Source organism: Setaria viridis, chromosome 6 (assembly GCF_005286985.2).
Source record: "Setaria viridis chromosome 6, Setaria_viridis_v4.0, whole genome shotgun sequence".
NCBI lineage: Eukaryota > Viridiplantae > Streptophyta > Magnoliopsida > Poales > Poaceae > Setaria > Setaria viridis.
Window position 1 is genome coordinate 5,148,678 of NC_048268.2, and position 16,512 is coordinate 5,165,189.

At 45.8% G+C, this 16,512-nt stretch overlaps 1 protein-coding gene across 1 annotated transcript; it reads left to right on the plus strand.

The window, feature by feature from the left end:
• The first annotated feature begins 11,026 nt into the window (after window positions 1-11,026).
• Window positions 11,027-13,223, plus strand: LOC117861668 (indole-2-monooxygenase). The gene is made up of 3 exons (XM_034745238.2): window positions 11,027-11,577; window positions 11,673-12,137; window positions 12,217-13,223. The coding sequence occupies exons 1-3, from the start codon at window positions 11,068-11,070 to the stop codon at window positions 12,856-12,858; spliced, it is 1,617 nt and encodes a 538-aa protein (XP_034601129.1). The 5' UTR covers window positions 11,027-11,067; the 3' UTR covers window positions 12,859-13,223.
• Window positions 13,224-16,512: the final 3,289 nt, after the last annotated feature.

The window sequence follows — 16,512 nt, forward strand, 5'->3', positions numbered from 1 at the left end:
AGAGATAGACTGTTGGGAAGACTTAGAAGGATCCGGCGGTATGGGCTTAGGGTCGGCGGGGTCGGGACTGGGGAACCAGTGGAGAGGGGTCGGGTCTCAGGGTCGGGACCGGACTGGAGGTTGAGCACTTAGACTTGGTAAAGCTGAGACAGGGGATTAGGGACTCAGATTAAGATTAACTTGAAGATTTTTGGGGTGGGTCGTCACAAGTCCCCTCCAGAGAAGCTTGACCTTCCTTTATGACGGGGGGGGGGGGGGGGGGGGGCATTTGCCCCACCAAAGATGGTCGCTACTGCCTGTTGGGTTTCCTGGAACCCCAAGTTACCCCCGCCAGGCTCTCCACCTTTGCCGTCCCTTCGGCGGCAGTCCTCCCGTTCCTTCTGCTGATTCTCAGTGAGGCCCTTGACTAGCTGACACTCGGTCAGGTCGTGGTGGTCGGTTTTGTGGATCTTGCACCACTTGCCGCCCGCCGGTTGCACTAGCGCTAGTCGCTTCCTGTCACCTCCCAGACCCCGGGCAATGGGGGCATGTTCCCCCCATCCGAGCCTAGTGTGGTGATGACCTTCCTTTTATTCTTCTTGTCCCCCCAGACCTAACCGTGTCGGGGTGAATTTTCCTCCCGACTAGCGGCTGCCTCCCATGGAGGGAGCAAGGCCTGAGCCTCAGCCTCCCGAGCATACTTATCAGCTAGGGTGAATAGCTAGGCCATAGTTTCGATGCTGTGGGTCCCCAACTTCCCCCTCAGCCACTGGATAGTGACCCCTTGGCTGAAGGTGACTATGACCAAGGTCGAGGTAATGCGAGGGATGGTGTTGTAGACCTGGCTGAAATGCTGAATGTATTACTGCAGCATTTTGCCATCACGCTGGAAGATGGCATGAAGGTCGCTCTCCATCCCCGATTGGGCGAATGAGCTCAAGAAGTTAGCGACAAACTACCTTTACCCAAGTGGTTGATTTGTAGGTGAGGGTGATTGCGAGACCAAGAACTCGAAGGTTCAGACCTCTGAGAGTAATACCCTATATCCTGTATGCGTGGATTGTATTGCTTCATATGAGATACGATGCCTCAAGGGCTCCCTTGGCTTCCTTATATAGTCTGATGACCAAGAGTTACAAGTCAGTTTGACCTAATCTACTCCATACATGGAAAGTAATCTAAGTTGGATTACAATATGCGTCCCATGATATTCAGGCAGATTTGGACAGATTAGTTGCCTTGACGTGTACTCCAAGTAACTTCATGTCCTCGGCCCGCACACCCTGGTCGGGAAGGCCCACTTCTTAGGTCCGGCTAGTATCCTGGTTGGTGGGGACCTATGGGGTACCCATATCCCTCAAGCCCCCGAGCAATGTGTAGGCGAACAGGAACTTGAAATTTTCACAACGAAGCTTGAAATTAGATCGGCTGGAGTTGCGACATCATCAGGGTGACGGAGAGGCTACACGGTGCTTAAAAAAGAAGAAAATCTGAGCGAGTGTGGAGCCAACGTGTAGAGCGAAGACAAGCGCCGAGGTGATGGATGCTGGCGTCCAGCAGGTCAGAGTGATGGGTGCGGAGGGTGTCGCAAGACGCACTCCGTAGGAGTAGCCCCCGAGCATGGGAGCGATTAGAATAATCAGTCCGATGGTCAAAGAAAATTAAAGCTGTCTCATTGAAGCATTTATCTGCTCCCAAGCACGGAGACAGGCATAGCCATGGGAGCTTGCAGACTAAAAGTGTGTTCCTAAATCTTAGTAGATAAGATTTGGAGCAATGATAGGTAGGAGACAAAAGCTTCTTGTTCACAGGGGTGCCACTTCGTCAGAGAAGCTGCATGGGGATACTGTTTCATCAGCTGCATGATGATACTATCTCGCTAGAGCAGCTGCACAGGAGTACTATCTATTGGTACTTGAAGATAAGGCTGGGCACCACGTGAGTACTATGGAGTCACGCTGGTGTGGAGGGGCTCTGTCGTTCATCTTCATGTGTTTACTGTAGCATCTTGGAGGGTAGCCGGAAGCCTAGCTATAAATAGACCCGCTGTTGGGATACGAGGTAGGCTACACTAGCGCAAAACAAAAAATTTTCTATTGCGTAAATCAGGAAAACTGCCGTATAAGGTTCACGGTATTACCACTCGACGCACTGGTACGGAAGATGTAGAATCGTGTCGGGGCAACGAAGTAGATCAGCGTAGTCGAACGTAGTCGATCACATTGATGTCGAGGAGCTCCTTAGCAGCTCGTCCACGTGCAGCAAGATCGTCTTCGTGCCACGGCTCGTCGTGGCTCGTCGGCGGCTTGTCCAAGTGCTGCAGGCGCAACACCTCCAAGGTATCCACACGTGCAGGGAGGAAGCGTCGCAAGCCAGACTGATAGATCCGTGAGTTGCAACAGGCGAGGACGTGGGAGGCGCGGCAGATGTGTTTTGCCAAAAGGTGTCAACCCTAGGGCGTCCGCACCCCTCTATTTATAGAGGTTCCTAACGGGCCTCTGGGTCCAAGGCCCATTAGCACTTATAAACCTAATCCAACTCGGATCACATCCGAATTGGGCTTCCAGCCCCTTAAGTGTGTGACCCTATGGGTTCGGATATGTATAGACATGGCCTGAGTACTCCTACTCGGCCCAATAGTCGGTAGCGGCCTCTAGCAAGACGTGCCAACTCCTATATGCACACGAAGATCATATCAGACGAACCGTCACAACATTATGTACATGCTATTCCCTTTGCCTCACGATATTTGGTCTAGTTTCAAGCCGACCGCTCTTTCTCGATCCTGTGATTCGGAATCCCTTTGTAGGTTAACTCTTAACCGTACGAGCATGGCCATGCATTTTCGAATCCGATCACTTGAGGGGCCTAGAGATATCACTCTCAATCAGAGAGGGGCAAATCCCATCTTGATTGACCATGTCTCACAGCATGCTTCTTGACAAACCCGAAAGCTACCTTTTTAACTACCCTGTCACGGTGTAGCGTTTGATAGCCCCTAAGTAAGTCGATCCACATCTTGAGTACATGCGACAATCTCAGGTCTAAGGACAAAGCGTAGATGTTGTGTAAAGAGAGAACTACTTCTCGTGTTGGATCAGTCCTAGCATATGTCTCTACATGTGCCCACATTATTAGTTTAACATCTTCATGTCCATGACTTGTGAAACATAGTCATCAACTAATACATGTGCTAGTCTAATATTTATGTGTGTCCTCACATGAACTCCGACTAGGAACAACTTTAGAAAAACCATACAAGTAAAGAGTTTCACATACAATTCACATAATTGCAAATCAATTCAAGTAGCCTTGTGTGCATCCCTAAGCACCTAACCGAGGTCAACAGTATGGCCATCTTCTGCAAACTCATCTTCATCAGCCTCAGTCATTGTAGTATCTACAAAAGGTTGGCCTATAGCACAGTCCAGAATGTTGTCATCCTCCTCCTTTTCACCGTCTTCCATTACAACCCCTCTTTCACCGTGACGGGTCCAAACCAAATAGTTAGGCGTGAAACTGTATCTAAACAAGTAGTTGTGAAGAGTCCCCCAGAAAGCCTTTGAATAGCACTTCTGGTTACTACACTGGACGCATGGACAAGATGTGAACCCGTTCTCTAGCTTGTTTTCTTTGGCCACTTCAAAAAAATTATTCATGTCAGCAATAAACACTTTGCTCCACCTGTCCGCGTTATACATCCATTGCCGGTCCATCTGCATCGTATTATGCAAGCCATCAATAAAATAGATTACAATAAAACTATCCATCACATTGCTAAAATTTTAGATAGAAATACACAAATTAAAATTTCAGAAGCAAATAACATGATACACTATGAAAAACTCAAATATTGCTGAAAGTTTACATAGAAATACACAAATTATTTAGCTCATATTTAATTTACAAATAACTAAACTATTAAAAAATTCAATATTTCCCACATAATTTACTTATTCTAAAAATGGCTAATTCCATACCTCTATCTGAAAAGTACTAAAGTATGAAGTTACACCTACAATTTATATGGCTAATTTATAAATATTAAAAACACATTTACTCTAATTTTTCCCTAATACATAAAATTGAAATAATCTCAATTCTACCTCACATTTATTGTCCATTCTCCCTCACATTCAAACTATCCATCACATTGTAGCTCAAAAAAAATGTATAAATACAAATCCTCTACATGCTTAACAACAAATAAACTCATTTTTCTCCCTCTCTAAAGTATAAAACAAAGCTTAACAACAATAAATGAACGAAGCATGAAGTAGCTAACCTTCACAACACTTTGGATGAGTGAAATCCCCACGAAAATGAGGAAAAAAAATTTAGCACCACCTCCCCTAAGCTTGCTTCGGCTCCATGGAGAGGATGAGCTTCTCTGTCTTTGTGGAGTGGAATGGCTCGGGCTGGAGGAGTGGAGGAGGAAGAAAGGACTCTTGTAGATCAGATTTTATCCCAGTTGGTAAATCCAACCGGAACAAAAGATTAGAGCTTTTGTCCCGGTTGATGTTTACTCCCAGTTGGTAACGCCAATCGGGGCAAAAGCTCCAACCTTTTGTCCCGGTTGGTAAGGTTGGATTTACCAACCGAGATAACTGGTTTTGTCCCGGTTGGTAATTCCAACCGGGGGTAAAGGGTGGTCTATAGTTCCTGTTGCAAAAAAGAACCGAGAGTAAAGGTGCACCCCATTCCAGCCTACCGTGGCGCACCCCCTTCTCTCCCGGGCCGAAATTAAACCGAGACTAAAGGGGATGGGATCTAAAGTCACAGTTCTCTAGTAGTGCTTGCTTGACTAGGTTTGTTACGATACATCATGGATTTCAGCACACACATCTTGGCTCTTGCAACAGCCATGCACCTGCCCTCCATGCACCATATAGTCATACGGTCCCAACAACTACTCTGCGAAGTCCGTGACGACAACTTCCCGGACATCAACCCTAACCACCGCCGACCCTCACGTTGAGCCAACCATGCTCCACCTTGTGTTGTATCCGTCCTACACTGCATGCGCATTGCACAACATCATGTAGATGCATGCTCCTCACAACTCCATATGATCTTCCACATAACCTCTAGATCTAATCTAACCATAACTCTAGGTACCAATTGTTAGAAAATTAGCCCTTGCGGTGCGAGCCACCTGCTAATCTCCACCAGCGGAAGCGTCGATTGAATCTACTAACACAAACTTGCTGATCACAGATGAAAACGGGGACACGATCTCTGTCGATGAGGTTCGTCCGAAGCCTACATCCCGGGGCATCACTACGGGCGCTCCTCTCAAAACCACAACACCGGTCGCTTCGGGGTCCCGGCATCATGCCGTGTCATCATGGTTACAACTAGCTCCCTCTCATATTTATGAAGAAGTCCAGATTATAGAGTTTAACACGGATTCTACCCTATACTGCTGAATACAACTCAAGTGCAATCGTAACCAGATTGTGTAAATATTCAACACAGTATCTGGTACCAGCAACCTTTGCTTAAGTGAGTCCAACACCTTCGTTCCATCCTTTGCAGATTCGCATTTAAAGTTTAAGAAGTGTTCTACTGAATCCTAGATTAAGGGCCTGTTTGGTTTGAGTTGCTTATGCATAAGCAACTTAAAATAAGCAACTTATTTGCTTATGAAACCAATCGCCCTTACGTTTTGGGTTGCTTATGGGGCTGCTTATTTTTAGCAAATAAGGGCCTGTTTGGTTTGAGTTGCTTATGCATAAGCAACTTAAAATAAGCAACTTATTTGCTTATGAAACCAATCGCCCTTACTTTTTGAGTTGCTTATCGGGACTAAAAGGCGCACTTTACACCTCCTACCCTCATTCAATGCACACACTCCTCTCTCTCTCTCCCTCCTCCCTCGTCACCAGCTCCCCTTCCTCCGCGCCACCCGCCGCCGCTCCCGGCCGCCGCCCGCCTGGCCGGCCCTGGCCGCCGCCCAGGCTCTGCGCCACCCGCCGCCGCCCGCTTGGCCGCCGCCCGGCCTCCGCGCCACCCGCCGCCACTCCCAACCGCCACCCGCCGCCGCCCGCCTCCGTGCCACCCGCCGCCGCTCCACCGCCACCCCGACCAGCTGCTACTGCTCCCTGCCGCCGCCGGCCCCCGGGATCAGGTGTGTGCAGGAAGAAGAAGTGTGGGGAGGCAAAGAGGAGAGGTAGCAACACAAGGGGCAAATATGACAATGTCCACCTCATTCAATACTCATAAGCAAGGGTATCCAAACAGCTAGACTAAAAATAAGAAACTCCAAATAACTTTAAGTTGCTTATAATAAGCAACTCAAACCAAACATGCCCTAAACATACGCTTATCTCCACTGATACGATTGTTCTGTGGCAATTATTATAGTCCGCAAGCCGGCAGTTTGCTTAAGCGAGTCCGACACCTTCGTTCCATTCCTTTGCAGACTCGCATTTAAAGTTTAAGATGTGTTTCACTGAATCTTAGATTAAACATACGCTAATCTCCACTGACATGATTGTTCTGTGGCAATTATTATAGTCCGCAAGCCGGCAGTTTGCTTAAGCGAGTCTGCCACTTTGCGGTGTTTGGTTCTTTAGTCCGGACTAAATTTATAGCACATCGAATATTCGGATGTTAATTAGGAAGACTAAATATAAGCTAATTATAAAACTAATTACACAGATGGAGGCTAATTCACGAGACGAATATATTAAGCCTAATTAATCCATCATTAGCACATGTTTACTGTAGCATCATATTGTCAAATCATGGACTAATTAGGCTTAATAAATTCGTCTCGCAAATTAGCCTCCACTATAAAATTAATTTTGTAATTAGTTTATATTTAATACTCCTAATTAGTATCTAAACATTCGATGTGACAGGAATTTTAGGAGCTCCTAAAGAACCAAAGGAGGCTGCGAGTCCGACACCTTCGTTCCATTCCTTTGCAGACTCACATTTAAAGTTTAAGTTGTGTTCCACTGAATCCTACATTAAACATACGCTTATGTCCACTGACATGATTGTTCTGTGGCAATTATTATAGTTCGCAAGCCGGCAGGTTGAGCGAGTCCAACACCTTCGTTCCATTCCTTTGCAGACTCGCATTTAAAGTTTAAGATGTGTTCCACTGAATCCTAGATTAAACATACGCGTATCTCCACTGATATGATTGTTCTGTGGCAATTATTATAGTCCGCAACCGGCAGTTTGTTGGCTGCTAGCTACATACGAAATAATTACACTAATGGTGACATAACAAAAAACTTGTCATCATTGACTAAACACACACAAGCACAACCAATACTGCTGTATGGTTGGGGCCTGCGTCTGTTCTGAACCTCATCACTAACGATTGAAACGACTCATTGTCTTGTTAATAAAGCACTCTCTTTACCCGAAAAAAAGGAGCAACTTCCCAACGGGTCCAAAAGGGCACAATATATTGTTATCCACGTGCGGACAAATTTGGTCACTTTTACCGAGTGGGGTGGGACCTTCAGTACTGGGTTATAATATCACCGGTACTAAAAGGTGATCTAATATTAAAAGGCTTTCGAGGACCTTAAATTTGAACCCGGTACTAATGCTAATGTTAGTACCGGATCGAAATGCACCGATATTAACGTTAAGAACGAGGGAACGTTCATATTTCTAGTAATTACGGAGAGAGAGAGATTTCAATTTGGTTGCTGCCGTGGCACCAAGCTATCCTGTGCACTTGTGTTTACCTGAAAATGCCTTGACACCAGGTGTGACTGCGGACCGATGTGTGGTGGCGGCAGCGGCTCCTCAGTCTCGAGGATGACGCTGCTCCTAGATCTTGCCCCCTTTCTTGTTGCTGGTTGAGCTCGCCTGTTTTGGCTCGTTTCCTCTGCAGTAACTCCGTTCTGCGACGGTTTTCCGCCTTCCGGCGAGGACAGCACGACCGCTGAGGTGTCCGTGTGCGGCGAAGAGCTCCACAACATCTTCGGTAAGTGGGTGACTCTGGGGCGGCCGAAGAGACGGACGATCGTCCACGACTCCAAGAAACGGATAACATGTTCTGGATAACCTTTGGAAGCGATGCACGCATTACATGTGGGACGTCCTAATAAAAGAGTACTCGAGGTTAATTTGAGCATTTCGCTATATCAGTTTGTTACGTCAGTGTAATAAGTTCTGACTGTTAACAAACCCACCGTTAAATACATATTGGGGGAGATGGAGATCTTAACATTGACAAAGCCGTATCACATACTCCCTCCATCCCAAATTATAAATCGTTTTTACTTTTTTAGATGCATAGATGTTTGTATGCTCCTAAATATAGTGTATGTCTAGATGCATATAAACATCTACGAACTTAGAAAAGCTAAAACGACCTATAATTTGAAATTGAGGGAGTATATCAAAAGACATGAAGGAATTTGAGGATGACGGTGGTTGTGACTCGTGAGTCCATCTCCGATCACATATTTATAAATAAAACCCTAAAAGCAATAGTTATGCACCTACATATATAGAATTATGTCTAAATTCACAGCAAAATCTATATATGTAGAAAAGTCAAAACGATCTACATTTTGAAATGGAGGGAGTATATGTGTATAATTTTACGGGTATTGGGATTTTGAACCCCCACTACTAGGGAATCTGCCTTCAGTACCAGTGAGAATCCCCCTTTAGTACCGGTTGTGCTATATCGGTACTAAAAGGGTCAGTTCAAATAACCGGTACTAAAGGGGAGGGGACCTTTAGTACCGGTTGTATACACCAATCGGTACTAAATTAGCTGCCACGTTGTGCGTGGCCAAGGCCAATTTAGTACCGATTTGTAATTCCAACCAATACTAAGCTATTTTTTATTTTCTATTTCTTTTCTCCTTTTCTTTTCTATTTCTTTATTCGATATTAGTTTACGTATAGTAGTTCTAATACGCTAATCTATATAAAGTTATATTTAATTTATAATATTACATTTGAGATAATATTATATATAGACATATTTATATGAACAATATAACATTGCATCAACTTTCCAAGTTTAATATTTTGGATCAACTATTCCGAACCCGAGACCTGACGGTGATGCACATTTGATCCGTCATTATGGAACTCTCCCGCTGGATTTAGTACCTCGTCTAAAAGAAATTCACTGAGTTGTTCTTGAATTGCCCTGATTTTTTCTCTCTCGAGGAGTTCTTCCTTCATGTGTATAATCTGTATCATTAGAAAAAGTTATTATATTAGATCAATGGATCTGCACAATTAGAACTAATATATTGTTAAGAATTTTGTCTACGTACTCTGATTTTATGGTCGGTCACATGCTTCGGACCTACAAAGCCATAGATGAACTCACATATATAGATCCTGCCTCAAACACTATATATATGGCAAAAGAAGTTATGAAATATTTGTTGTGTTCAAGGAAGTGACACGAGATATGCAAATTTAATACATACCGGGAATTCAGAGTGGATATGAAGTTGCTCCTTGAATTCAACTGAGTGATCTTGACGGAAGCGATCCCATGCTTTGTTAAGCATAACTATGAGGTCGGTGTACTGATCTCTTGGTCTCCTCAAAGAGTCCATGATATAAACCATGCTTCGATCAACCACGATAACGAGAAGTATCTAGTGGAAGCTGTACACATATGTATAGTGAAAAGCTATCTAGTCTTATTTTTAATTGCAAGGTCAAAAAATATAAAGAGATGGGAAACACCCTCACTTGAATTTGTACGACAAAAGTATGTACTTCTTGTAACGTTGATTATCAAAGAAATTATATATATTCTTCAAGGTCTGATTTGGTTTATCTGCTTTAGTTGCCTCATTTATAACATCCGGCCCCATGAAGCCGACATCATAGAATCCTTTCCTTCGGCAAGCTTGAATCTCCATCCTGCATAATACAAAATAGAATAGGAGATAAGATGTCGCATAATGACTAGAGCGGGAATTTTGAAGTTAGAGCAAATTAAACACTTACACAACCCAGGAACTGATGTGGGCCTTTAGTATGGGTGGAGGCTTCAACCAGTACTAATGTATGACCTTTAGTATCGGGTGAAACCTCCACCTAATACTAAAGGGGGTCATGGGGCCTTACTGAGGAACTAGCTGTTAGACCTGATACTGATACCAACCAGTACTAAGCTTCGGGACGAATGCTGAGTTTTCCAGTAGTGCCCTTTCGGTAAAGTGGTACTTTATTTCTCAGTCACCATATGAAGAGTTGGTTTCCTTATATCCACTGGTGGAAAACTCACCTTTAGTCCCGGATGGTAAGCCTCATAGCTCCAGAAAAACCAACCGGGACTAAATATTCGGGAGCAAAGATTCGCCTATTTAGTACCGGGTTATACACGCAGGACTTAAAAACCCCCTTTAATACCAGTTGGTACTACCAACCGGGACTAAAAAGGTTAAAAAAAAGTATCGACTGTCCGCGCCGCCCACCCACGCACCCGCCTAGAGAAGAGGAGGAGAGAAGATAAGGAAGAAGACAAGGGGGAAAGGGAGATGAGGAGAAGATAAGATGGAGAGAGGGGGGCCGTGTGAAAAGGGGTCTTTTATTCCCGGTTGAAAACACCAACCGGGAATTCCAACCGGGACTAAGGGAGGACCTTTAGTCCCGGTTGGTGTTTCCAACCAGGATAAAATGTCTCACCAAATTTTTATGCCCCATTATCCGTTACAACCGGGACTAAAGGGAGGGTCTTTAGTCCCGGTTGATATTTCCAACCGGGACTAAAACTCCCCTCGTTGGTGGTGGCCTTTTGACCCGGGACTAAAGGTCCTTTAATCCTGGGTCCAAAGACAATCGGGACTAAAAGCGTTAGATGAAAGGTTTCTTCTCTACCAACGATCTATGTAACTTATTCAATCTCTAAATTCTTTCTAAAAAGAAGAGTAGTAGTAACCACCTCAATCATTGATGCTACTGTTCAAGAAAAAAAAAACTATCGCTGAGCAAGATAGTACTGCATGCGAATATAAAATTTAAACACTCACGCAACTATATATATATATGGCAGGCAAAGGCGCTACATTCTGTACCAGAAAACACCACCACCTATGCACCAGAACAAGTTCGTACAAGTAACTAGGAACCATGGATGTTGCATACCAACTCCTGCAAGTGATCACCACACCTCTAGCACTACCACTCCTACTGCTAGTCCCCCTCCTGCTGCTGCTCCACTCCACCTCTCGCCGAAGCCGTCATGGCAGCAAGCAGCAACCGAAGCGTCCCGTGCTGCCTCCTTCGCCTCCGGCCCTGCCCATCATCGGCCACCTGCATCTCGTCGGCGACTGCCCACATGTCTCCCTCCGCAGCCTCGCCGCGAAGCATGACAGCGGCGGTCTCATGCTCCTCCGCCTCGGCACCGTCCCGAACCTGGTCGTGTCGTCCCCACGCGCTGCGCAGCTTGTCATGCGCACGCACGACCACGCCTTCGCCTCGCGGCCGACGTCCAGGGTCTCGGACGCCCTGCTTTACGGGTCGTCGGACATCGGCTTCTGCCCCTACGGCGAGCACTGGCGCCAGCTCAGGAGGCTCGTCACCACGCACCTCTTCTCCGTCAAGAAGGTGAACTCACACCGCCTCGCCCGGCAAGACGAGGTAATTAACTAACTAATTATGTATACTGTCAACGTGAAATTTATGCAGCATACATGCACTTACCATGCATCTATGATCTGTTCCTGCGTGCTTAGGTGCGCCTGGTTATGGAGAAGATCCGGGAGGCGGTGGCCGGGCGGTGCAAGGCGGTGGACATCAGCGAGATGGTGAACACGTTCGCAAACGACAACGTGTGCCGGGCCGTGTCGGGCAAGTTCTTTAGGGCGGAAGGCCGGAACAAGCTCTTCCGGGAGCTGATCGATACGAGCGCTCATTTGATTGATGGGTTCAACCTGGAAGAGTGCTTTCCAGGGCTAGCAAACGTGTTAGGTTCGCTCACCAGCTGGTTTGCGAGTAACCAGGCCGAGAAGACACACAAAATATGGGATGAGTTGCTTGAAACGATAATAAGCGACCACGAGGGACGGGGAAGAAGCTCTGAGCACGGGCATGTTGTTGGCGGTGGTGTTGAGCAAGAAGAGACTGACTTCGTCGATGTGTTACTCTCAGTTCAGAAGGAGTATGGTATCACCAGAGACCATATCAAGGCCATCTTGATGGTAACGTACTTATTTCAATAAATACTAGTCTCTATATCATTAGAGAAAATATAACCTGGACATGTCGATATATATCCAGGACATGTTTGTTGCGGGCACGGACACGGTATCATTAGTTCTAGAACTCGCGATGGCGGAGCTCATGCGCAGCCCTCAGCTCATGACCAAGCTACAAGCTGAGGTGAGGGAAAAAACACCCAAAGGACAAGAAATGGTGGCGCAAGATGACATAGCTATCATGACATATCTAAGAGCTGTGGTGAAGGAAACGCTCAGGCTGCACCCACCATTGCCGCTGCTTGTCCCTCACATCTCTATGGTGGACTGTGAGGTCGATGGCTACACGATCCCCTCGGGGACGCGGGTCATCATCAACGAATGGGCTATTGGTAGAGATCCGGAGTCCTGGGAGAAAGCGGAGGAGTTCATGCCAGAGAGGTTCCTGGAAGGTGGAAGTGCTGCGGCTGTCGATTTCAGGGGCAATGACTTTCAGTTTGTGCCGTTCGGGGCTGGCCGGAGGATCTGCCCTGGCCTCAACTTTGGCATGGCTACTGTTGAGATCATGCTGGCAAACCTTGTGTACTGTTTTGACTGGGAGCTGCCGGCTGGCATGAAGGAGGAGGACATAGATCTGACGGAGGTGTTTGGGTTGAGTGTCCATCTCAAAGAGAAGCTCATCCTGGTTCCAAAACCACGTGGTAGTGTTGTTCATGCCGCGTAAGTAGAGTGATCCTATAAGCCTAGCTTGTTTGGAAACACAATAATAATCATCGGGAGAGAACTGATCTTTCATGCGCTACGGTAGGCTAGAATGGGGTGGAGCTTTACTCCCTGTTAGTATTTGCAACCGGGACTAAAGACCTCCCTTTTGTCCCGTCGAAACGGTTAGTTTCCTGGCAATAACGGCAGTCTCCTTTTATCTCGGTTGGAGCTTCCAACCGGGACAAAAGCGCCACCCTTTTATCCCGGTTGGAGTTACCAATCGGGACAAAATGTTTACTCCCGGTAGTTAATTCCAACCGGGACAAAAGCGCCATCCTATTGTCCCGGTTGGAATTACCAACCAAGATAAAAACTTATCCCCTTAAAGTTGCAGGATAGAGGCCTTTCTTCCTCCTCCAGCTTGAGCCACTCCACTCCACAAAGACAGAGAGCTTCACCCTCTCCATGGCGCCGAAGCAAGCCTAGGGGAGGTGCTGCCAAATTTTATTTCCTCATTTGAAGATTTCACTCATTCAAAGTGTTGTGAAGGTTAACTACTTCATTCTCCGTTCATTTATTGTTGTTATGCTTTGTTTTATGCTTTAGAGAGCGAGAAAAAATGGAGAGTATTTTGAGTTTAAATGTGAGGGAGAATGAAGAGGATTTCAATATTATGTATGAGGAAAAAATTAGAGTAAATGTATTTTTAATATTTAGAAATTGCTATAAAATTAAGGTAAATAAATTATAGGTGTAAGAAAATAGAATTTGGTCATTACTACATTTTTCATATCAGTATAATTTAAAACTTAATAATTGTATATATATTTGACCAACAATTTATTTATCTCATATTTAATGCAAGAACTAAATTATAAATAATAATTCTATACAAAATCCTATGTTCATTTTTCAACGTAATACGATACGTAATGCAGGTTCATATGTTGTCCATGCGTAATACGGGTTCATATGTTGTCCATACGTAATCCATTTTCATGCGTAATACGATGCAGATGGACTGGTAATGAATGTATAAAGCGGACAGATGGAGCAAGGAATTTATTGATGGCTTACATTATTTTCTCGAAATGGCCAAAGCGAACAAGCTAGAGAACGGGTTCATATATTATCCATGCTTCCAATGTAGTAACAAGAAGGACTGTTCAAAGGCTTCCTGGAAGACTATTCATAGCCACTTGTTTAGATACGATTTCATGCCTAACTATTTGGTTTGGACCAAGCACGGCGAAAGAGGGATTGTAATGGAAGATGACGAAGAGTAGGAGGATGATGACAACATTCCAGACTGGGCTGCAGGCCAATCTTTTGCAGATACTACAATGGGCGAGGTTGATGAAGATGAGTTTGTAGAAGACGGCCTTACTGATGACTTTGGTCAGGTGCTAGGGATGCACATAGAGATTGCAAAACTGAGAAGGAAGCAGCAAAGTCGCAATGCATGATAGATGATCACAAAAAATTATTGTACCCAGATTGCCAGCAGGGCCATAAAAAACTAGGTACCACACTAGAATTTATGCAATGGAAGATCAAAAATGGTGTGTCCGATAAGGCATTTCAGGGGATGTTGAAAATTGTCAAGAAGATTCTTTCTGAGAATAATGAATTGCCGTCCACAACATATTAAGCTAAACAGGTTGTTTGCCCTCTGGAATTGGAGGTTCAGAAGATACACGCATGCCCTAATGATTGTATCCTCTATCATGGTGCTGAATACGAGAAACTAGATGCTTGTCCCGTATGCGAAGCGCTGCGATATAAGATCAGGCGAGATGATCCTGGTGATGTCAAGGGGCAGCCTCCCAAGAAGAGAGTTCCCGCGAAGGTGATGTGGTATTTTCCTATAATACCATACTTGAAGCGCTTGCTCAAGAACAAGACGAATGCTAAGTTGATGCGATTGTACAAAGAAGAACGTAAGCAAGATGAGATGCTGAGACACCCCGCTGATGGGGCTAGTGGAGATCAATTGATAGAGCATTCCCGGACTTTGAAAGTGATGCAAAGAATATAAGGTTTGGTTTAAGTACTGATGGATTCAATCCATTCGGTGAGTTGAGTAGTGGTCATAGTACTTGACCTGTGACTCTATATATGTTCAACCTTCCTCCTTAGCTGTGCATGAAGTGGAAGTTCATTATGATGCCGGCACTTATCAAAGGCCTGAAACAACCCGGCAATATCGGGCATACATCCATGGGCCCACCAGAAGGTCTGTGCAGATCCACATACGGAGAAGTACGCCGAAGCATACCAGGACATGGAGACTATGGTACAGGATGGTATAGTCTACATGGACTCTAGGGAACTAATCGAAGCTAAGGAAACTACTCTACCTAGTTGGAGTAGAACTCTGAAGTCGAATCCGACTAGTACTCTTGTAAAACAACTACCCTGTAACCCTGCTCCCCGGATATGTAATGGCGGGCAGGGACCCCCTCCAAACAAGTTCAATCCAATACAAGGATACAACATACAGGACGTAGGGTATTACGCGATCTAGCGGCCCGAACCTGTCTAAATCGTGTTCCTGCATCACCATCGAGCTCCTGATTTCGGCGATACCACCAACCAAAACTCTACCTCGGGTACTCCCTTGGTAGGTTGCCGGGTCAAAACACAGAAAGCTGGTGCGCCAGGTAGGGGAAGTCGCCAAAATTCACCACGCGAGTTCGATGGCTCAAGTCATCATCAAGCCTATGGTCATGCTTGAGGCTAGCACGATGTTCGTCTTTGGCTCTTGGGTTTGCGTCGCCGACGGCATTGGAAGCTTCCACTGCTACACTGCAAGGCTCCGGAGAAGAAGAAATTCGACACCGTCCTTCGTCGACAAGCTACAAAGGAATTCGTTGAGAAATTTCACAAAATTTTTAGGCAGTGAGTTTGAGCACAACTCGGATTCTGCAACAATTCGGATCGACATCATGTAATCCGAATCAAGTTCCAAGTCAATTCAGATTCGGACTCCGATACGCGGCTCTGGTCCATCAAGCAGCTTTGCCTAAATCACAACCCGGACTGGAAGTGATTGAGGACCACAACCATGACTTTGACTCGGATCCCTCCACCCCCCTGATGCCGTGCCCCCGTCGACGCCGTCCCAACCAGGTACGACGCCACCCCGCCCCGGTCGACCCCGCCCCGCCTCAGGTCCAACAGCATTGCCGTCCCGACGCCTCCGCCCCGCTGCCGACGCGTCCCCACCTCCCCATCCACGCCCCAGCCCCGACATCGCCTACCAGCTGCACCCCCGATGCCGCCTACCCCGCACCAGCACCGACGCCTCCCCACCGACGTCATCGCCACCTCGCCGACTTGCCACGCCCCCGACGCCGGCCGCCCCGCCTCGCTCTTGCAGACTCGCGGCAGTCACGGGTCGCGCTGATGTAAGCCCGCGGCCATCGTAACGTCATTGTTATTTATATTTTGATTTATGCATTAGTAGAGAATAGCTAGAAAATTATAGAAAATTGTTGGAGTAGATACAAATTATAGAAAATTGAAATACTTTGAAATCATGCCTTTTATTTTTTTAGAATTAATTTTTCCCATGAATTGAAATACTTAGAAAATAGCTAGAAAATTATAGAAAATCCGTACTTGTTGAACTTTCATACCGTGTTCATCTCGGCTAGCATGTTATCCGCCG